Here is a 24,185-nt window from a genome sequence, read left to right as displayed (position 1 = left end):
GTGACCACCCTCTGGACCGAATCCATCTTCATCTGGTTTATATTCTTTTGAAGGTGAAATCTCCAGAATTGTGCACAGTACTCCAAATGAGGTCTCACTAGAGACGTATACAGGGGCAATATAATTTCCTTTTTTCTGCTAACTGTTCCTGTCTCCATGTACCCAAGCATCTTTTGCCGTCACCTTCTCCTCCTGTTTGGCCACCTTGATTCGTGCATAGAAGAATTTCGCCCCCTAGACTATACCAGTCCCTTGGGCTTTTGCAGCACAAATACATGACCCTGCATTTTTTTAAATGTTAAATCTTAGCTGCCAGACTCTAGACTATTCCTCCAGTTTTATCTCATCCCTTTTCATGTTTTCCATGCCTTACCCTGTTGCAGATTTTGGTACCATCTGCAAAAGGACAAATCTTTCTCAATAGTCCTTTTGCAATATCATTTATGAAAATTCCAAGGACTAATCCCAGTGACATACCACTAGCAATGCCTTTGCCTCAGAATGAACTCTATATTTCCATCATTTGTTGCCTCCTACATAGCCAGTTTTTAAACCAGTTTGAAATATAACTTGTAGAGGTGTTTTCATTCTGTCTATGCACCTTAACAGTAATTTCATGTTATTTATTTATTTTATTTAACACTTTTCTATACCGACCTTCATGAAAAAATTTCATATCAGATCGGTTTACATGTAACAAAGGGTATAACTTAAACAAGAACAATTCACTAGAAGCGGAAGTTACATATAACAAGGGTAGTTAACTTGGAGGCTAGGCTAGTCAGAGGTTTGAGTTGGTGTTTGTGGTCTTGGTTATGGAACAATGAAGTGGCAAGTTCAGAGCTTATCCATGGAGAATAATGATAATAAAACTCTTAACATCATACTGGGGACTCTGTCTCAGTGACTACTTTTTCAATGAATCTACTCAGTGTCAAATTAAAAGCAATAACAAAAATATAATATTTATTTATTTATTTATAAGCTTTTATATACCGAAGTATTGGCGGAGGCCTTCACTCCGGTTTACATTTTTAACAACGCTATACATTGAATTCAGCGGAACAACGTTAACAGAATTACAATTATAACAAATATATACAGAAGATTCAGGGGAGCTACATAAACATGAATTAGCTAAAGATCTTGGGAACAAAATAATAACAGTAATTTACTGATACATTATCAAGTGATAAGGATGTTAAGATGATCACGTAGTGTGTTGATTGGCGGGGTACTGGGTTGGAGGATATTACAGAGGGGAAGAAAAAGTGGTTGGGTATGGGGGGTGGTAATGGATAGAGGGTGGGGATTGTGGTAGGGAGGGCAGGTGGAGGAGTAGGGATGCAGGGGGTTGTCATTTTAGTTGGTTTAGCCTATCCCGTCTTTATATACTTGCTTGAAAAGCCATGTTTTGAGCAGTTTTTTTAACAGTTTGGTGTTGTTTTGAAGTCTGAGACTGAAAGGAAGAGTGTTCCAGAGGTGAGGACCAGCTATCGAAAAGGATCTTTTTCTAGTGGTAGTTAATTTGGCTGTAGTGACTGGTGGGATTTCTAGTCGTGCTTTATTGGCTGATCTCGTGTTGCATTGAGTGTGGTGAATTTGTAGAAGGGAGTTGAGGCAATCGTGGTCATTGTGGTGAATTGAGTTGTGTATTATTGATAGTGTTTTGTATTTGATTCTTTTTTCTATGGGGAGCCAGTGTAGATCTTTTAGCACGGGTGAGATATGGTCTGTTCTTTTGAGTCCAGTGAGAATTCGCATGGTGGCGTTCTGTAGAATTTGTAGAGGGTGTAGGGTTGATTTTGGAAGACCTATCATGAGGGTGTTGCAGTAGTCGATGCTTGAGAAGATCAATGATTGAAGGATGGTTCTGAAGTCTGATTGGTTTAGTAGGGGTTTGAGGTATTTGAGGATTGATAATTTGTGGAAGCCTTCTTTAGTTTTCATGGTGATGTGCTTTTTGAGATTGAGTTGGGGGTCGACCCAGATTCCCAAGTCTTTGACGTGTTCTTTTAGTTTGATGGAGTTGTCAATGACAATGGGGTGGTTCAGATGATCACCGGAGTTGCTTTTTTCAATCAGCATACATTCGGTTTTGTCGGTGTTGATGCAAAGTTTTAGTTGGTTTAATAGGAGTTTGATTTTGTTGATGGTTGTGGTTATTAGTGCGTTCTCTATGGAGTTTGATTCTGGAATAATTAGCTGAATGTCATCGGTGTACAGGAAGTAGGTGATGGAGAGGCTTGAGAGAAGTTGGCAGAGAGGTAATAGGTAGATGTTGAAGAGGATGGCCGATAGAGAGGATCCTTGTGGTACTCCAGTTTCAAGAGGGATGGCTTCAGAGGTGTGGTTGTTTAAGTTTACCTTGTAGAATCTATTGTGGAGGAAGGATGTGAACCATTTTAGAGTTTTTCCTGATAGGCCTATTTCAGATAGTCTGGAGATTAGGGTACTGTGTTCGACTGTGTCGAATGCAGCCGATAGATCGAGTAGAATGATGATGTAATGTTGTCCGTGGTCAAACCCTCTTAGGATAGTATTTGATAGGTTGATGACAAGAGTTTCTGTGCTGTGATTTTTTCTGAAGCCGTGTTGGGTTGGGTATAGGATGTTGTTAGAATCTAGATGATCGTTCAGTTGTTTGAGCACGGCCTTCTCTGTTAGCTTGGCGAGGAATGAAAGGTTTGAGATAGGTTGGTAGTTGCTTAGGTCGTAGGGGTCAAGGTTCTTTTTTTTTTTTAAATGAGTTTTATGGTGGCGATTTTTAGGTTGACTGGGAGCTCTCCTTCTTCCAGTGATTTGTTTATAATTGTAGTGATGGTTGGTGCGATGGTGTGGGAGATTTCTTTTAGTGCATGTGTTGGTATTGTGTCAAGTTCGTGTCTGGCTGGGTTCAATGATTTGATGAGCTTCTCTGTTTCAGTGGTTGTTATCGGATCAAAGTGAGCCCAGGGTGTGATGTCTGGGCGATTCAGGTTTGAGTTGGTGTTTGTGGTCTTGGTTATTTTTTCTGATATTTTGCTGACTTTGTTTTTGAAGAAGTTTGCGAGGTCTTGGCTTAGGTTTTTTTGCGGGAGTTTGATATTGTTGTTCACTGTGGTTAGGTTATTTACAATGTTGAAGAGGGATTTTGGGCTATTTGAGGAATTTAGGATTTTTTTGCTGTAGTATTCCTTTTTTGCTTTGTTTATTAAGCTTTTATAGTAGGCAAGGTAGGTTCGATATCTTTCGAGTGTTAGTTGACATTTGTTTTTCCTCCAGTCTTTTTCTTTTCGTCTAAGGGTGGATTTAGTCTCCTTTAGTTGAGGGTTGAACCAGGGGTTGTTGTTTTGTCTTTGTGAATCGATTCGTTTGGTTCTTTCAGGGTTTATGATGTTGGCTGTTTCAGTTGTTATTTGGTGCCAGGATTGTGTGGCATTGGTTATATTGGAAAGGTCAATGTTTGATAGTTGTTTTTCAAGTTCTTGTTGGAGTAGATCTGGAATGAAGGGTGAACTATTATTATAGTGGTCATATGTTTATCTTTATTTATTTGTCTTTGGAATCTTTCTTTGGGGGGGGGGAGTTAAAGAAAAGTAGTTTGCTGCAAGTTGGCATGAAAACTTGCTCAGCTACTGGATATATCCATTCTTTATGCAGCAACGTATTGACTCAAATCTCTTTCTACTGGAGACAGATTCATAGCTCTTTATATATTACTAAAATAAGAGGATCCCAATGGGGATAAATACAAAAAAGGTTTCTAAAAATAGGTAGGCAATGTGGCATGCACTTAACTGAATCTCTTATAAAGGAAAGGTTTAGGTTCTTTGCCTTAGATTTTCCATATGTAATTAGGGAATAGCAATATTGCAAGTAATACAGGTACAGTATTCATGCATATGAAGTGTTCAAATCCTTCCAGTCAAGAAATGCCTGTCTGTATAGTTCTAAAGTGATATGACTGGAAAATGTACTGGGTTTATCTTTGGATGAAAGGTTCATGATAAATACCAATTGTTCTATATAAAATAGCCCCAACAAAAGGGGGCAGGAAATTAAGAAGCTGTCAATACAGTGTAATGTTTCACAGAAGGTAGTTAGTGGTGAGTTTTAAAATGTGCTAAATGAAAAACAAAGCCCTCCAAATCTCCAATGGAACTAGGATATAATAGTGTTAGCATACTTCCAGAACCAAACATTGGGACACAGTCAGGCCGATGCAATATCTGCACGTCTACTTTCCTAATGTATGCCAATCCACTTCTCCTGGGCACGCATTGCAATAGGCTAATGAGCTGCTGTGTTAAAAAGGAGGTGCTAGGGGAAATTGTGAGTCCCTAGTGCCTCCTCGGCATCAGGTGCCCAGGAGAAGTGGCTGTGCACAGGATAGGAAAAAGGATGCTCAATTTCACAAGCATCCGTTTTCCTAACCCGTGCACACCCACAGATTAGGAAAGTGGAGGCTCATAAATTTTTTTTTTCATGTTGCTGCATTCTGTGGTTCCTCCAGGTTAACATCACCATGATATTGTCGGAGGAACCACAAAAAAACAGTATTTTCTGCTTTTCCATTAAACTTTTGGGGCTCTTCAAGACTTGCAGGTTGGCATTAAGTTTTGAGAGTTAAAATGTGCATGTTGGGCACACAATTACTTTTTACATAAGGGGGTTAATAGCCTCATCAACATGGCATTTACATGTGATACGCACTATTAACTATCCGCTGATCCCCTTATTGCATCAGGGGTTTTGCGTCCAACCACAGGTTAACCTGTGTGCTAGTCTGAGCGCATGGTATTGTATTGGCCTACATAGGGGTGACTGTAGTGAACTCTCAGGAAGCCTTGAGGAAAGAGAGGTGTCAATATCTTCAAAGTCTGATTCTCAGTTTATAGGTGTGCTCAGCACCTAGACACAGCTTGGAGTCCTTAGCAGGGCCATATCAGTAACAGCAGTAAAGTGGGTTCATGCCTGTAACATTACACAGGTGTAAAGGAGGGGGGCGATGAATTTCAGCTATTCTGCTAGTTCTAGCAAAATGGAAAGCAGAAGCCTATACTGCAATTTAGGAAATACAGGACAAAAAAAAAATCTGGCATGCAGTAACCCTAAAGTGAAATGCAAGAATAAGTGCAGACTGACTTCTTAGAATGTACCCCCTTATAAACCAGCAACATGCAACAACCACATTTTCTCCTGCGTGAGCTATGCAGCCTATGTAAAGCTAGGGCAGCAACCTGCCTGACCCTTTAAAACTCCTTCAGCTCGCATGTCCCTGTCTTGTGTTCTCCTCACAGCTACCCCCTCACCTCCTCCCTCAGACTTGAGAAATCGCGCGCGCTCGGAGAGGCTCCGCCTTTAGAGGCACGTCACGGGAGGCGCGCGCGCGACGCGTGACGTGTGACGCGGGGGTGGGGGGAGGGGGGTCGAGCCGGGAGCGCCGCGGTTCCTCCTGGTTACGGGCGCCAGCAGGAAGTGGAGAGCGGGGCAGCGGCGGCGGCGGAGAGCGCACGGAATCATGGCCGCCCTCTTCAAGAAGAAGACGGTGGACGGTAAGAGGCGGGTTTCCCCGTGTTTACATGAGCCGCACTAAGGTGTGACCTCCCCCGGGAGGAGCGGCAGAGGCTGAAGCCTCCTCGGTAACGCAGAAAGTCAGCGCCCCTTGCAGTTGTAAAGTTGCCACCGATTTCGCGCCAGGCATTGACCGGGGGGGGGGGAGCCTTCGTCGCTGCTGCGGAGGAACGGCCATCACCTGCCGCAGTAACCGCAACCCCGCGTTCCTCCCTCGGGTCTCGTCGCTGTGCGCTTCGCTCAAGCACTGTCGCAGCATCATTTCTTCTTGGGAGACTTTTTTTATTATTATTTTCTTTCCTCTTTGCTCATAATAGGTTTTAGCTCAAAATCGCTTCATCTTGTTCAGTATTAAAGTTGTCTTGTGCCTGCTGGGAGCCTGATCTGCTGTCTTGTTAAATATATTTTAAAACAGGCAAAGATTTAATACGCTTTATAATACTAAGATTGTTCCCTTTGTAAAACTATGATCTTATTTAAAACTAATATTTTTTTCAAAGCAGGGCTGGTATATGTTACTTTTTTTGAACACACCCTGGCCTTTTTAATGCCCGGTCATCCCCTGTTTAGTAGCCCTAGTATCACCAGCAGGCTAATAGCCCAGAGCTGTCACAGGCATCCTTTTCCATAACTGCTCCTTGGTCTTTTTTTATAGGATTGTTACTAAGCTCATTTACAGAACAAAGGGTTTCCTACACAAATATTGTTATCCCTCCTGTGATATTCTTGTTTTTATTAGCTATTTCACTTCATCTGTGGATTACTGGTGTTACTAACATGCAGTTCAAGCCCTCTTCCTGGTTCACCTGCGTGATCCTTGTAGGTGTGTCTTGTGCATGAGGCTCTTCCTTCTGAGGTCATCATCACATGAGAGGGACTGAGTTGCAGCCAGACCCTGTGACCTAATACCAGACTTAAAGAACACAAAGTGACAATGGCAGATCTTTGAATGGTGGTATTGGGTCAGAGTAGGAAGAGAGGGTTTTTTTTCCTGCATGTACTCAAATCATTTGGGGAGACAGATTGCTAAGTATTGTGTTTGGTTCCTAAGCATTTGTCAGCAAAAGTAATTTCAAAAACTAAACTAAAGATAGGTGAATGCTGCATGTTGTTATCCTTGTTTAGAGTCCTTCATGTTTGATGTGACAATCAATTCAGAAAAAGATACCAGTGCTGAGGTCTTTTCCTCTAATTTTTAATTATTTCCATTAAATTTGAAAAATCCACAAATTGTTCCCATTGCAGTCACAGTTAATATTAATATACACCAGCTATTTCTTTTTCTTGTTGTATTTTACACTGGTGGCTCCTTAAGTGTTTTTTCAGTGTGATGTGATTGTACAGCAAGCCAGGGAGTTAACTCAGAGAGAAAATTCAAATAGCTGGATGTCATGACTGTGCCACTTACACCTTCTTTCACGCATAAATTTGTAGCAAATTGCTACCTCTTCAAAAAATTTCTGTTTATAGCCTGTTTCAGAAAGTGAGGTAGTGAGGCTCTGCTTTATAAACATGGTTTTCACTGTGTATATTTATTGTTCTAGTTAGATTTCCAAAGAGAGAAAAAATAAAGAAAAAAATGGTTACTGTTATTTGACTTGTGGGTTTCTTTTATTTGATATTGTCAAAGCCTTGTGTGTGTGTGTGTCTCTCTCTCTCACACACTCTTATTGGAGGCTTTTCTCATATTGTGTTGTATTTTTCTTTGTTTTAAGATCATTTCCAGTTATACGGTGACCTTTCTTAATTTGCTTATTATGTGAGACTGCTTTTGTGAAATAACATATCATATGAGTAGTTGAAATGAAACATATAAATCATTATGTAATTCCTCTGAAGTAGAACATGTTTTCTTTTTCATTTCTAATTATTGCTGTTAGCTTCACATATTAAGGTACAGCATTTTTGGCTGGCTTTCCTAGTCCCAGAGATGGAGCAGCAGCATTCATCTCCCTGTCCTGGGGCTCCAGAATGCACATGCTACTGTCGTGCAACATTTTTATGTAGATCTGTTCATCTTTTTTGTCTAATTATTTTTCGCTTAGCCCCTGAATTTGATTATTAAAGCAATTACAAATGATAACAAGCAGAATATCACAGTGCATAAAACAGTTTATTTTCATGCACAGAAATCCCTAGGAACGGGTCCAACTGCTTTATTAGCATATTATAATATTGATAAAACTTTCAGCTGACAAATTAGCCTACATTCTGTTTGCAGAGATTATGTGAAGGAAAAATTTGGATCAGCTGTAAGAACAGCCACTACTACTACTACAAAAAACATTTCTGTAACACTATTAGATGTAAGCAGCGCTATACAAATACACATGAGAGTATCTGTTTTGTAGAGCTTACAGTCTAGTCATAATAAACATTTAGTACAAATGAGGGTTTAGGAATTTTATTTATTGTGGACACTGATTAAAACCAATAAGACTATAATTGGGAGAACCAGGGGTTAAGATTTAAAAGCAGTCTCAAACAATATGAGATTTTAGGCAGGATTTGAATAAAGCCAGAGAGGGAACATGTTGCACCAATTCAGGAAGTCTAGTCCTGGTGAATGGTGCACCTAGATGAAAAGCACAGAGTCAGGAGGTGGAGATAGAGGAGAAGGGCATAGATAAGGGTGACTTGCTTCATGAACAGAGCTCGCAAGGAGGAGGATAGGGGGAGAAGAGAGATAATGAGGAGGTACGGTGTGAATGCACTTATAGGTGAGTATGAGAAGCTTGAACTGTATATGGAAGCCAGTGTAGTGATTTGAGAAAATGGGTGTTATATGGGCATAGTGGTACTGACAGAGGTTAAATCATGCAGCTACATTTTTGTAATACATTTTAGAGGAGAAAGAGTTCAGTGGGAGACCTGTGAGAAGCAGGTTACAGTACTCTCAGCAGGAAATGAGTGGATAAGGGTGTTGGTAGTGTGTTCAGAAAAGAAGGGATGGATTTTTATTTTACAAAGGAAAAAAGTGTCATATTTTGAATGTGTATAGAGAAGAAGAGAGAACAGTGGGAAATGAGCCCAAGGTTACAGGCTGAGCAGAGTGGGATGATGACTGTATTATCCATAGAGACAGGGAAGGAGGGAGAAAGAGGGGAAGGCTTGTCTACTAGAAATATGTGAATATATGTTTAAATCTAAAGTCACCCTTTCTTTTTGAAAATTTTGTTTTCCACTTTTTTTTTAATTTTCTCTTTATTAAATTTTTCGTTGCAACAACAAAGTAATCATACTTTGTATAAGAAAATCAAGTGTGTTCAACAATGAATAATCCACATTAAAAGGAAAAGAATCTCTCTTCAGGAAATTATGCATAGTTATTCCACACTTCCCAACATAATAGAGGAAATAAAGGGAGGGGGGGAGGCATAGGAAAAGAAAGAGTAGAAAACATTAACCATATTAATAAAAATACAGCTAGCTTGAAGGTTTCCCACATTTATATCTTAATTAGATCCGCTTCTACTTACATTCATGACAGGCCCTTGCCTTAACTGAACAGCATCAAAAAATATATACGTGTTACCCAACAATTTCACCAAGCACTTGCAAGGATACTTCAATAGGAAGCTTGCCCCCCAAAGAAACTACTTCAGGTTTCACCTCTAGAAAAGCCTTTCGGTGTAATTGGGTTGACCTGGCTAAATCAGGTAGATACTTACAATGCATTACTATATTCAAGTCCTGTTCCGAGTAGAAAGTCACCAGTAGTGTTGCTCTGCTTATGATTTCTACCTGGGATTCTTCTAGGTATTGAGTTGTTGTTATTTTTATATACCGACATTTGATCTCAGTCAAGATATCACACCAGTTTACATTCAGGTACCTGAATGTAAACCCCAGAGGGCTTACAATCTAAGTTTTTGTACCTGAGGCAATGGAGGGTAAAGTGACTTGCCCAAGGTCACAAGGAGTGACAGCAGGACTTGAACCCTGGTCTCCTGGTTCATAGTCCACTGCTCTAACCACTAGGCTATTCCTCCTCCTCATATTAAATTAGATACATTTTCTGTAGGGTTTAATCTTGATAAACTTTGCTTCTGAGACAGGAATATTACCCTTTTAACCACTGGAACTCTTTCCGGAGGGATTTTTAAAATCTCCCCCAGATACTTTTTTAATTTAATCGTAGTACATCTTTTACTTCAGAGAAACTTAACATCCGTAAATTGAGGTGACAAATAGAGTTCTCCAAGAATTCCATTCTCCTAACTGAAGCCAATCGCTCACGTGTGATCACCACAGTTGTATTTTTAAGATTTTTCGCCTCCTCCTCCAGTTTTTGAATAGCCGTAAATTGTTCCAACAAAATATGTTGAAGATCTTGGGCCACCATATCCAGTTTTGAGGAAACACCTTGTAAGCGTTGAGACTATTCTTGAACGGTAGTGGAAAGTCCTGCCATTAAATCCCAGAGGGATTCTAGTGTCACAATTGCTGGTCTTACAATCCCCACAGGGCTCTGACTCACCCCTCTAGCACCAGGTACACGATCGTCTCCACTTACCGCCACCGGTGAGCCTTCCCCGGTTACACCACCTCTTTCTCCGGGAGAATCCAAACTCTGGTCTGGGGTTGAAGTCCGGGCCTCTCAGGATCCACACTGCTGAAATCCCTCCTGTTCCTCCAGTGTCTGTGGTAGTTCTCAAGGGGGAAGCCAAAGCAATTGCCGAGGGTCTGGGGAGTTCAAAAGTTATTTCCCCCGGTGAGAACAGAGCTCCTCTCTCCGTTCCACCAGCGGGGATTACCACCCCCAAAGTCACTGCGGGAACCGCAAATTCCCCGATTAGATGCTGGTCCGTAGGAAGGTTAGGCTTGGGCGGGAATACCCTAACCTTATCTTTTCTCTTGTGTGGCATAGTAAAATTTCAGGAAAAATTCAAAGAGCGGCGCCGCACAGCCGGGACAAGCTTCCCTTCAAGCCGCCATATTGGATCCGCCCCCTCCACCTTTTTAATTATCAGACATTTCATGTTTATCTCTTTGGGTAATTACATCCTCTTGGTTTTATTCCTACATCGTTTATTTTATATTTTCATGGGATTGATCTTTATTACAAGGCTGTATCTTCCTCAGTCCTCCTTTACATTTATTTATATGATGAATGCATGGTGCTCTGATAAACATCAGCACAGTAAGACCAGTCGTTATAACTGGAGTTTTCCTGCTCGTCAGCTTGATGGAGATAGAGGAGACACCTTTTTATGACCTCACTCAGGGCTATAAAGGATGTGAAGCCCAAAACCAGCAAGGGCAGAGACAGCAGGATCAGAACAGTGCAGGAGAATCCCCCTCTCTCTATGGGGATAATATCTGGGGAAAGCCCCTCCTTTTCTTCCCTCCCCTCCCCCCCCCCCCAAAGAGAAAAAGCCCAAGAAGGCTACAAAGTTCCCAAGCAGGGATCCCTGGTCACGGAGTTTGTTGATGCACACAGCTTATCTAGCAGTGCAGGAACCTATGCATTTCAGTGCATCTGGATTAACATTTGCCCCCAGGGCAGCTGCCAAGGGGCCAAGGTAAAACTTCTGAACCCCTTTAAGGGGACTGAAGCCCCAGGCCTCCAGGAGGTAGATAGGTACATCCTTGAGGACTGATCTCAGAGGCCTAAGAAGCGAACAGTTTTGGCACGTTGTTAATACAGGGTATGGATAAAAAAAAAAAAGTAAGGGAGGCCATTGGGTACCTGCATGTGCCCCAATTCTGGGGATATCGCTGGTGAGCCCAGGAGAGTTTCCAGTAACTTCGGACTTAGCAGAACATTGCCACCATATTCCCATCAGTGTCATCAGATCTCAGTAAGGCTCTGTGATTTCAACCTAGCAGTAGCCCCCAAAACCTTCATTAAGGTGTGGTAGTGATGCCAGCAGTCCGGCATACGCAGGGCACTAGGCCGCACTCATAAGTAGGCATCTGGCTTTCAAGTGCCAAGGCAGCTCAAGAAGCCATCAGGCCTCCAGAATAATGCCCCACCTCCTTTGGAGTATAGAGCGGGATATCCGGATTCTAAAGGGCAGGTGGCCCCTCAGGTCATTTCAGGATCAGGCTTACTCGAAGGAATTTGCTTGACTAAGACGCATCTCAGGGCGGCAGGATCGGTACTGCAGAGATAAAGTTATCCAGGAATTTCTCAGGGTCCGGTTCCATATTCCTACCTGAGCTAGTATCCCGCCAGCTCCCTCAGCAGCGGCATACTAGCTCAGGTAGCTGGCGGGAAAACCCGCAATTATTAAATACACATCAGATTCTCTTGACATATCTAACGTTACAGAGGAACAGATGAGCGGCTCTTGATTATTTGGTGCCCAAAGAGAGGTAGATTGTCTCTAAGGCCACCATATCAGAAGGATCAAGGAGGCTTGCATTGGTAGGACTCTGGGTTCACCCTACAAGGGCACAAGCATCATCTGGGCAGAGACACCTCAGCCTCACTTTAAGAAATTGGCAAGGCAGTGGCATGGTCATCCTTGCACCTTTTTGAGCACCATAAATTGGTCACACAGTCTGAGTCAGTCACTGACCGAGGCAAGGATTAGTAGACAGCCCTGTCTTCCTCCATCCCAGCAAGGGGAAGCTTTGGAAAGTCCCATTTGTAATGACTGGTCTAGCAGTATAATAAGGAAGGTGAAATTATACTTATGTGGTAACTTTCTTTACTTGAATACTGCTAGACTAGTCAGGATACCCCCCCCCCCCCCCAAGGAGGGTCAGGGGGGCTAAGGGCATCAAGTGAGTGCGACTGCCAGTGCCTTCCTTCTGCTACATATATCCTTCCCTCAGAATGGGTCCCAGTACCCTGTAGTATATATTTCTAGAATGGGGCAGAAAGGGGATTCCTAGTGGTCACACTGCTTTTGCAGTAAGGTACTGGTCCTCCTTTATAGCCCTAAGTGAGATCATGAAAAAATGTGTCCTTTGTCTCCATCAAACTAAGCAGGAGGGAAATCCCAATTGTACTATTCAAGGAAAGAAAATGATCGAGTAAGTATAATTTCACCATTTCGTAAGGAATTAAATAAAAGTTAGAATGAAAAATGCAATCTTTTGGTTTTTGTAAGTGCTGAATGAATGAAGCTCTGAAACGGTGCGAAAAGCGGAATATAAAACATCTAAAATTAAAAATAAATTTGCTACTGTTTGACCTCCTAATGATCATGGAATGATGAATCTCTGCCATCACAAGGCCCGCAGTCACCAGCTGTCATTGTTAGGTCCCAGCTCTACAATGTACTCTAAGATCAACAAGGGAAGAACCTGGAATACATAACTAGTGAATGCACCCGAATAATCCTTCTAGAAGCATGTCCGTTACCAGACTCTCACTGCTTTAGCTGAGATTTCCTTTATGAAGCTGCTAATGTTGTTAATGGTTTGTATGATATGTTTTAATGAATTTTGTGCATGTTACCTTTGTAAGCTGCCTTGGACGATTTTGATATCGGAGAATAAAATAAATGTTAACAATGTAAAGCTTTTAATTGTTTCCCAATTGCTTAGAGCAAGGCAGTAAACCGTTCTCAGCCCTAGAAATTTTCTTTCACAGGCACCCCTCTAAGAGGATTCAAAAGCTGTAAAATAAGTGCCCCGCTGTATTATGGTGACAAAATATTTTCCAGACAGATAAGATTATACTTAACTGTTCCTATCCTTTTTTTTTTTCTTTCTCAGATATAATAAGAGAACAGAATAAAGAGTTACGGGGTACTCAAAGAGCTATAACCAGGGATCGAACAGCTTTAGAAAAACAAGAAAAGCAGCTGGTAAGTAGAACAGAACATTTAGGCAGCCTGCTAGACAAATTTATAAAGCTTGCTTTAATTAATGTAAATATGCTTGGTAAAGTGGCTAGGATATGTCATGGACTGCAGCTAGCTAAACCAGGGCCACCCCTAGTGCCGAACCATAGGAATTGTATCTTTTCATACAGAGCAATATAGTAAATGATAGCAGAAAAAGGCCAAATTGACTGAGCCAGTCTGCCCGGTTGCAATTCTTCCATTTTGAATAAATGGGCATATGAATTCTTATATTTAGCTCAGCACCGGTTCCCCACCCTCCCAAATCCTTCCTGAACATTCAGCTCCTTTCATTCTACTGCCCCCCCCCCCCCCCCATATCAGTCCCAAGCATGCCCAGAATTTGTTGGCTTCCACCACCTTCACCTTCCTCCCTCCCTCATTCTTACAAGACTAAATCCAAAACCCACATCCCCCTTCTGTACCTTAAAGCCAAGTGTGCTAACAATCCACACAACTATGAAAACTAGTGTAGTCATTGTCCAAACCATCCAGCCTGCTCATACTCATTCATGCCATTCAGTTACCAATTCTTGGAAGGCTGATGCAATGGTTGTAGCCACTGCTCCCCACTGCCTTCTTGGAAGCCTATTGCAGACGTACTCGTGCTCTTAACATTTATTATTACTATTTATTTGACTCTCTTCTATGCAAGTTTCCAAGATAAGTTACTGCATTCAAAACAAATTACATATCGGTAAATCATAAAACAATTATAATCACCATGTTTGTTGCTTATTTCTTGGCTACCCCCATAGCGTAAGGTGACATCAGGATCCTCTGTATTTGACGTCCTTTACTGTTAGTTTCCACCACCCATCCTGGCAGGACATTCTAGGCATCCACCACCTTTTCAATGGAAAACTATTTCTTCACATTCCTGACTCTACCTCTTTGGAACTTCATATAGTGATCCTAGTTCTACAACTTCCTTTCCACTGAAAAGAGTTTATTTGTGTATTACTAATACCTTTCAATATTTGAACTTGAGTTTATCGGCGTTGGGTTTTCCTCAACACCGCACAGCAAGGGGGTTCAGGAAATGGACGCTTCTCAATTGAGCATCTATTTCCTGCACCCGACTGCTGGCATTTTTTTTTTTTTTTTACTTTTTTTTTGGGGGTTAAATTAGTTTACTTTTTCCTCCTACTTAATATCGCAACCATATTAAGTAGGAGGCAGTACAGGAAAGCAGTTTTTTCTGCTTTTCTGTACTGGTTTAAGGAGCGCTCAGCAATTAACACCTGCTCCAGGCAGGCGTTAATTTCTGATCGCTAAATGTGCGTCCTAGATGCACTTTTTTTTTTTTTTTGCATCAGGATTGAATGCCTATTAACCTCAATCACATGCATTTGCATGTGATGAGCACTATTAGATTCACTCCACATTGGACACGCGTTGTAGGGGTGCTAATCCCCTTATTACATAAGGGGATTAATTAGCGCCTATACAACCCACGTCCAACTGCGGGTTATACAGTGCGCTCAGCATCGGCCCCTCTATCTGTGCTTGTGTAGACGCACAAGCTCTACCCTCTGAAGAGGAGGTGTGACTTTATGCACATGAATCTCTGTGAATCTTTGCTTTAAAAATCCTCGATCACAGCAGACTTTACCACTATGCAGGGAGTCATAAAATTTCCCCCTCTATGACTGAATTGTGCTTCCAAGAGAAGCGAGCAGTTGGGAAGGTAACCTGGAAGGAGTGGCAGCTACAACCCTAAACCCTTGCTGGGCTGTTTTGAGCATTCCCCCATCCCCCTCCACAATTTACTATGTTAACATATACTTTAATTTTTTGAATTTGACTTATAGGACCCTAATTAAAAATTATGGGAAAAAAAGTTTTTATTGAATTAAGCACAAACCAACTAAAAAAAAAATGCATTGCTGTCTTCCTCCTCACAGCTGAGGATGCATGAATTGTGATTTCCAGATTCAAATTAGATTAAAGCAAACAATATGGATAAGCAGGTTGCGCTTTCTCTTTTCACATTAAACATGCAATAGCTTGATGTGCAGGTTTTGCAGTGCAGTGCTGACCTGAAGGAAAGCATGATAAGCAGTCCTCTTTCATAGCTGCTTACTCAGGAGAGGCTGGATTAGCTGAATCAGGTGTGCATAGTTTTTCAGGAAGAATTCATAAAGCTATCTTTTTTTTTTTAGTCAGGTAGACTCATTTAAGCTCTTACTTACACACTTGCTGCTATAAATCTGTAACCCATTCATGGTTAACTGCATAGAATATATTTAAGTATTTACAGCAGAAACTTTGGAAAATTACCTCAAAATTTGAAGTTGAAATATTGTGATGATAATATGGATATACAAATGAACTGTCAGAAACAAGTTGATTACATTTTATGGTTTGACAGTATCAGGAGAGAGAGAGAGTGGGTTTCCTCAAAAGCAAATATTAATTCCCAATCTTTTAAAGAAGAAAGAAGCAAACGTTTTCTGTGGGGAAGAATGTTCTAGAACAAATAGGCCACAGTATGAATCTCCAAGAGAGAGGCTTGGGAGTATCATCAGGAAAATATTTCTTTCCAGAAAGGGGGTGGAAGCAAAAATAGTAATGGAATTAAGAAAGCCCAGGGCAAGAGCAGATGAACCTTAATGGTGAAGACTTGAGAGAGAGGCCAAAGATCAACTGGGGTTTTCAGAATTGCACCAGAAATGAAATTGGGCAGCCTAGATGGGCCAAATGGTTCTAATCTACCATCATCAAGACATCTGAGCGGGTTACAATGTAGCATCCATAAATCTTACATAAAACACTAAGTAGATAAACCATACAACAAATTCTACACATAAAACAACACAATCAAATAGATGACACATGCAATAAAAACTAAAACATCAAAGTAACAAAGCTTGACACCAGTCCTATCCCAAAACATAATCATAGCTGATAGAGCTCACCCCATAAATAGAGCTACTTATCACAGATTGGTATGTAAGATATAATAATAGACCCATGACATAACCCACTACTAAATCAGTCAAATCGTTTAAATCAGTCAAATCATTTGATCTTTCTGGCATTTTGAACTGCACTTGTTCATTGAGTAATAGGGAGTCTTATCAAAGTGCTATATGGCGTTTTCGCATGCAAAAACGCCATAACGAATGGTGCGATGCAAATGAGAAAAAGGGGAGGATATTGGGACGGGAATTTTGGCCAAGTGGGCTGGGCTCACAGTTTTGCGAAGCTGTATCTGCATGGCTTTAATGCAAATTTTAACTACACCTTTTTTATTTGGGTAAAGCCGTGCGATAGGGCTTTATCACACAGTGCGATGTTTTCGCAAATGCTGTTTTCAGTGGTTTTAAGCTCCTGGAGAACCAGCCTAGCTATCGGGGCTCTCCTATAAACACTGGGGGGGGGGGAGAGAGAGAGAGCCTAGCCATAATGCCCTCACACTAGATAGGTATTTATATCTCTTGGGAGGCCCACCTAGTAACTCGAGGTGAGGTTTAGGTATTAGTGTAGGGGTTAGTGGCCACTTTGACATTCAAAGTGCGATATACAAACAGATCAGTGCTCTCTTCTGAAGATTTGATGACCTTCGGAGTGAGGAAAGTCACCCAAAGATGAGATTTGTGCAATGTTCTCTCAACCTAGCTTGATGTTACCCAGGTAGTTTGCTAAAATTGCCACGATCACATCAGCATTGTGCTTCCAGTGCAGCCTGGTTCTAGATTTTGGCTTTATGGCATTGTCTTTACGGGTGTTCATTGGTATTCATGCCAAGTCATTATGACTGAAATTGAAATGTTTTTTCATGTATAATAAATTTGTTGTCTGTTGCCTTTTCTGTGAAAAGATTTAAAGAATTAATTATTCCTTAGGGAAGACACTATGTCCATATGCTATGTATATTGTCATCTGGTAACACCACTGCTAGAAGGCTAATATAAATCACCATAGAGAGTGACAGCAACAGATTTTGTGGGAAATATTGTATTCTTTCATATACAGGAACTGGAAATTAAGAAAATGGCTAAAACGGGTAATAAAGAAGCCTGCAGAGTTTTAGCAAAACAACTTGTACAGCTGCGCAAACAGAAAACGCGAACCTACGCTGTAAGTTCAAAGGTTACCTCTATGTCAACTCAAACCAAACTGATGAACTCCCAGATGAAGATGGCTGGGGCCATGTCAACTACAGCAAAGGTAAATAACCTAATTAGCCCCTTTCCCACAGTGCATGCCACCCACAGTGCAATGCCACAGTGCTGCGTCTGTGCATCAGAATAATTAGCATTACATGCCCACTTAGACGCAGAGTAATGGTTCTCAAGCATGATCCTCAGATATCCGAGCATCCATGCCTAAAAAGTGCAATAAAACCATTTCATACTCATCTGTTTTTGTTTACTAGCTTCATGTTTCTGATTTACACCTAGAAAATGGTTTCTGTAGAACAAGCACATATCTGTTTAAAAAAAATGAAGAATAAGCTCCCCCACCCCCAGCAATGGATACAGAATGGAGGAAAGGCCTTAGTAAATCAGGCCCTAAGTCATGTACATAAATGAAACTAGTCATTGCTTTGTTGGAAGGGAGGTAGCTCTTGTGGCGAGTCTTCCCAAACTTGTTCTGGTGACTCCTACAGCCAGTCGGGTTTTCAGGATATCTACAGTGAGCATACATGAGATCAGTTTGCACACACTGGGTGTCTTGTGTATGCAAATCAATCTCATGTATATTCATTGTGGATATCCTGAGGGGAGCCTGTCTTATGGTATAGGAATGTTACCTTGCTGAAGTTTTAGGTTCATGTGCTCATTTTTCAATGTTTGCTCTCATCATTAATTCTTGCCTCATGGGAATCTCTTCTCCCTTTTATTGTGCCTCCTATCTGCTTGTTCCCATTATCTGGTACCACTTCTGTTTTACATCGATACCACTCTCTTTGCCTTCATAGAACTGCTCAAAACTCATCTCTTCTCAGTAACATTTTCTGATGTTACCCCTTTCCAGTTTGCATAATCATTCTCTATTCATCCTATCTCTGCATTCACTAGGCTATTTGTAAAGTGCTGTGTGGGAAACGATCAAAAAATTGGAAATTTCTGTAGGGCTAAAAGAAAGCGTGACGTAAAATCTGAATCAAAATAATCTGTCCCATTCACTTACCCTACTCATTCATAAAGTATATTATCTCCTGAGAGTCTTGAAAGAACCTGGAATGTAGGATGACTTCCTACGCCGCTCCCCAGATTATCACATTGCTTGTCCCTGGTTTATTTGATGCCTTGGAAAATCATACTTTAGAATTCTTTGTAACTGCATTGAACATAAGTATTCTTTAAACTCCCAAGACGATGCAAGCCGTGAACAAGAAAATGGATCCACAGAAAACATTGCAAACGATGCAGAATTTCCAAAAGGAAAACATGAAGATGGAAATGACAGAAGAAATGAGTAAGTAAAATGTCCCTGCTAGTCAGGGTGCAGGAAACAAGAGGAGAATTGCAGGCTTAATCTTAGGCTATTTTTAAGCTTGTAAATAGGAATAGGCAGTTGCATTTATCTAAAATGTTCTTTGATAACTGAGTTTTCATATGAAATTTTATGACCTTTTGTTTGCTTCCAGCTTGGAGAAACAGCTTTAGAGGCTGCTGTTTGAAGTGGGCTTAAGTTTTACTCAGGGTAGCTCTGCCAACATAATCAGCAGGATCTCTCATGCCAATGTCATGAGCTTTAGTTACCATAAAGGAAAGGCTTATTTGCAGTCTTCCACTGTCAACAAACTGCTTTTCTCCTTCCTTCTAGTCAACGATACCCTGGATGATATTTTTGATGGGTCGGATGATGAAGAAGAAAGTCAGGATATTGTGAACCAGGTGCTGGATGAAATTGGAATTGAGATCTCTGGAAAGGTATGAAACATTACCCAAACAATAGGTTTTTCTGTAAGTTATATCAAAGCACTTTTTTTCCCCTTTCTTATATTTATTTCCTAAGAGTTTTCATTTTGTTGGTAAGTTGAAACAGTGCCAAATTATAACTCTGCTTTATCACTTGTTATTTTTGGGAGAAGGTTTGAGACCCGAGTTTGAACCATATTTTCTGTTTTTGATCATGGGGAAAATTGTCATCTCCTTGAGATGCATTTTATTCCATTTTAATTCAACAATAACAATAATCTTGTGCCTTTTCTCTTCTGTTCTTTAGAAGTGGCCTTATAATTCAGACACCAGAAGTATGGGTGTTATCCCCAGAAGTGGCTGCATCTCTGTTTCTAGGAATGCAATAAATATAGATTGTGATCTTCTGTGAATGAAAAGATGAAATGAACATTTTGGCTTTGCTTATTTGTAAAGTATGCTGAGTAGACAGTATTAGTCTTGGCTGTGTTTCTGATTTAATAATGGCAGTGAGGTGTTTGGAGGGGGAAGGTGTTGCTAGCAATAATCACATCCTTGCTGGAGAAAAACACATAGTGCATCAACTTTGGGTGTATGGAGTCAAATGCCTAACTTGTTGCTGTAATAAGTGATAAAATAGTATTATGTTGGTTTTTTTGTATTGTAGATGGCAAAAGCTCCAGCAGCTGCCAAAGGCTTACCATCTGCATCCACATCAAAAGCTACCACCATATCAGATGAAGAAATTGAACGGCAGCTGAAAGCACTGGGAGTAGATTAGGCAGCTGGCAATATCTTCTACCTCGCTACTCCAGTTATTCAGCTTTGAAATGGTTCTGAAGTCCTTAATATGTGGTCACAGAATGCCCTTTCCAGGAACCCCAGCATGTTTATAAGTGCTTTATGGATTTATATGCTGATGTTCAAGAACCATTTTCAATGACACAAGAATTAGGACTGAGATGAGGAAAGGGATTTCAGAGCAGTATTGGCATCCTTTAAGGCAGTAGCATTGATACATAGTCACCCCAGTAAGTGAATAATGCAGAAGCCAAAAAACAGATGGGCTCCTTTCCTAGCATTTTCTCTCCTCTCATGCTAATGGCAAAGATTTTTTGAATTAAGGCTTAACATTGCAAGAGGTGTGCGAGTTCAGTTTTGCAAGACTTACATTTTCTTTTTTGGGATGCATGGTACCTATGGACGTTAGCCTATAAGTGAATATGTATATTTATAGAAACACTTGCTTTAGCCAGCACAGATGCTGCAGTGATGTTTTTTCTAAGAGGCCTCTAATCTGTGAACATCGTAGGTGTTCAAAGGATATATCCAAGAGTAAATCTCCATGTGACAGAGATGTACATCCCCCGAGTCAACCCAAATATCTTTTGCAGCATGAAAACCAAATGTTGCAGGCCAAATATTTCCAGTTATCTGTGGCGCTTGCATATCTTTTCTATTTTCAATAGAGGATATCTGACAGAACTTTCCCTGGAACTATTTATGGTTTGGAGTTTTTAAATTGGACCTTCTTTCCTTAAATGGTCTTTAGATAAAAGGGAACATGTGCTCTGGTATCTGGAAACAACATGAGACCTTTCGAGGGGAGAGGAGGGACTTAGTGCTAACTTCAAGTCCTAGGCATCCTGTTTTCTGTGGAACCCACAAATCTGTGAGCTTTCTCTTCAGATCATTGAAACTGACTAATTGTGCAGCATTAAGGGCACTGGATAAGCCAACGTTTCTTTGTACTGTAACATAGCTAGCTAACCTGGAACCAGAATTCTTGTGCCTTAGTGGATGTAAGCCTTATGGTACCTTCTTTCAGAAATGCATACCTTACCTTCAAGAACTGTGGATTACTATAACTAATATAAGGTACTGCCTTCTTCTAATACGTGTGGATTTGAAGTGTTAACAAGTTACAATCCTAAGGTTTATGCCCTAAAGTGACTTTGCCTGCTAACAAAGAAAGCTTATGGTGATAGACTGCCTGAAATCTGATATTCTGATATAAATTGTACAGTGTATAAATGGGGGTGGTAACTGTTCAAAGGTGCTCTATTATTCAATTTCACAGGAAAGCAATGGGATAGGAATCTTTATGTATAGTGCAATTTGAAATCAAGAAGAGATTTTATTCAGAAGACTACTTTTTATGTATAAAGACCTGTTCGACTTGTCAGAAAATGTAAAATACTTTCTTAGTCTAAGAACTTTGTCAGGATTTTTGAGAATGAGAGTTTGAAGAAATTATAATGTGTCATGGACTGCACGGCTCATGCTTTTGGAAAAATGCGTTGCACATGTAGTGTTCTGTGGGAGTGGCAGATAGACACAGACCAGCTATAATCAAAGTCAAGGTGACTGAATTACCCACAAGCAATGGTGCAGGATGTCTGTGACATTCAGGCCACCCAGACAGACGTAGGCACAATACTGCAAGGTGGCAGCCCCAATCTAGCATGTGTCAGCTCTTCTAGAAACTTAAAAAGGCCTGAACATAACGTAACTTAGGTTCTAACCATTTAGTGTAATTCTGCAGTATGTTGGTATGGATAATAACCTTTTTGCAACTGCCTTTTTGATTTTATGAATTTTCTAAAGCAGTCATGAGATGCTGATTCTTTTGCTGCTTATGTTTTGTTGGTGAAAGCTCAATAAAGCCTTAATGGTGACTGTCAGATAACATTAGCCTGATTTTGTTCCATAGAAGTAAACAACTGTGATTAAAAATGAGTCTTGTGTCAGTATTTTGCCTTTCTTTTCCTTGAGGAACTAACTGTACTTGTGGCTTAAATTGACCTAAAATACCTGCATGAAGAGGAGAAGCTGATTTCTGCCAGTGCAGTATGCTCAGCGGTGAAAAGTTCATCTCCTGGTTTGCTCAGTCTTCCTTCCTGCGTCAGGTACATTTATCAGCTCTGATGGTGTAGCCTGCATATAAAAGTGCTCTGGATAAATCCATGGGATAGGCACCATCAAATAAGTTTCAGCTCTACAGAAGTAGAGTTCATTTTTGTTTTGTTCTAGCCTGGATGATGATTGTGCTATCATGGACTGTATCTCTGGTTTGTATTAACTTTTTTATGCCGTCTCTCTTACTAAGGATTTAACTTGCTTTCAGCTCATGTTGTAAGGTTTGTCCATTGAGTAGCCATAGCGACTTCCAGTGGCCAGTTAGATGATTACAGTGAGCTGGAAGATGCTTTTTCAGGAGATAGAGAACAGCTTAATTTAAAGCTTGCTCTCTGTTTTGGCATGTTCTCTCTCCAGATATGCCCATAAGAACATAAGACGACACACAGGGTTAGACCAAAGATCCATCAAGCCCAATATCCTGTTTCTAACAGCTAATCCAGGTCACAAGTACCTGGCAGGATCCCAAGGAGTAGATAGAGTCCATTCTACTTATCCCAAGAATAAGCAATGGATTTCTGCAGCTCTACCTTAATAATGGTTACTGGACTTTTCCTCCAGGAACTTGTCCAAATCTTTTTTTAAATGCAGCTGCACTAATAGCTTTCACCATATCCTCTGGCAATGAATTCCAGAGCTTAAGCATGGAGTAAAAAAAATATTTTCCTATTAGTCAAAAAGGAAACGTTGAAATAGTAAGAGACCATTTTCTTTTTAGTATTTTCCAAACTAGTTATTTTAGGAAAGTAAATAAGGAGATAATTTTCAAAGGAGGTACGGTACGCATGTAACTATAGTAGCAATTTTCAAAAGCTTCGGGTAAAACTCAGTTTTACCTATGTAAATACTTTCTAAAATCAGGCCCTAAGTGTATATTACATATATGTAAATGATGGTGGTAGGATGTGAGGCAAAAATATTTTTTGTTGGTTTTATGATGCAGTTATTGAGAAAAGAAGGCCACACTCTTCAAATTACTCAGTGATCAGGAGCCTGCTATTAAATGTTGGCAATTTCTTATTCTTCCTCAATTATGTAAACCGGTGTTTCCTAAGCTTTTGAAGCCTGAGGCACACTTACAATAACAAAAATGTTGTGTGGCACATCAGCCTCCATGGAGCAGGCAATGCAGATATGGAAAGGACTCGTATGGTCATAGGAAGAGCAAGGTAAGCACTAAAAACCTCCCACTGCCACTGTCCATTTTTAACACAAAGCTAGCAAGAAGATGGAGACTCGCCCAAACCCATCACGAGGGCCCAGTTCCCTCTCCATATACATGCAGCAGACGGGAGCAGGTGTGGTGTGGGCAGCTGGCTCAGTTACTTTGGCTGCCACAGGTGCCTGCCAGAGCTCCTCCACCGCTGTTGCTCCCAACACGCGGTGCACACTCTTTCCATCTCAGCTAGCGATAAGATGATGCTGGAAGGACTCAAAAAAAAAAAATAATAAAAAGCTCAGGAGGGAGAAAATGAGGAAGATGCTGTGTGCATGGTACAAAGAGGGGTCTAGATATCCATGCTCTGCATGCTGCCCATTAATTACCACATTTCAGGACATAATGTAGCTAGGAAGAAGAGGCATGAATGAGTGCACGTTCTCAGAAAGGAGCTGCAGCATGTTTAAGAACCACTGCTGGTGACTCCTGTTGCTGTGAGCTGCTGAAAGCAGAGTCCAGGTGCTGGTCTGCATTTGAGCATAAGGCAATGGTGACTTTTCTTTGGCACACTGATGTAAGCAAGACCACATAATTTGTAAAGAATTGCTTGTTTCTACTTGTTGAATATTATTTTTCTTAGCCGAGTAGCACCACATGTGCTGCAAAAAGGCCCAACCACATTTGCATTGTAGAATGTGCACCCCATATGGTCAGAGACCTGCATTCTGCAAAGACCAAAGCTAAATAAACTCAGCCATCGCATAGTTCACGACAAAATAATGAAAAGAGCAGAAAGTTAAATAAACCCATGAAAAACACTATATCAGTTATATCAGCACTTTGCTTACTAGCACACACAAGTGAAACAAAGAT

At 40.8% G+C, this 24,185-nt stretch overlaps 1 protein-coding gene across 1 annotated transcript; it reads left to right on the top strand.

The window, feature by feature from the left end:
• Positions 1–5,382: 5,382 nt before the first annotated feature.
• Positions 5,383–21,918, top strand: CHMP2B (charged multivesicular body protein 2B). Its single transcript, XM_029578821.1, has 6 exons — positions 5,383–5,537; positions 13,231–13,322; positions 17,340–17,534; positions 18,686–18,788; positions 19,140–19,246; positions 19,902–21,918. Exons 1-6 carry the CDS (start codon positions 5,504–5,506, stop codon positions 20,013–20,015), a joined length of 645 nt encoding a protein of 214 aa, XP_029434681.1. The 5' UTR covers positions 5,383–5,503; the 3' UTR covers positions 20,016–21,918.
• Positions 21,919–24,185: the final 2,267 nt, after the last annotated feature.

This window comes from Rhinatrema bivittatum, chromosome 15 (assembly GCF_901001135.1).
Source record: "Rhinatrema bivittatum chromosome 15, aRhiBiv1.1, whole genome shotgun sequence".
NCBI classification, from domain to species: domain Eukaryota; kingdom Metazoa; phylum Chordata; class Amphibia; order Gymnophiona; family Rhinatrematidae; genus Rhinatrema; species Rhinatrema bivittatum.
Note: the sequence above shows the minus strand (reverse complement) of the source record. Positions and strands in the feature narration are given on the sequence as shown.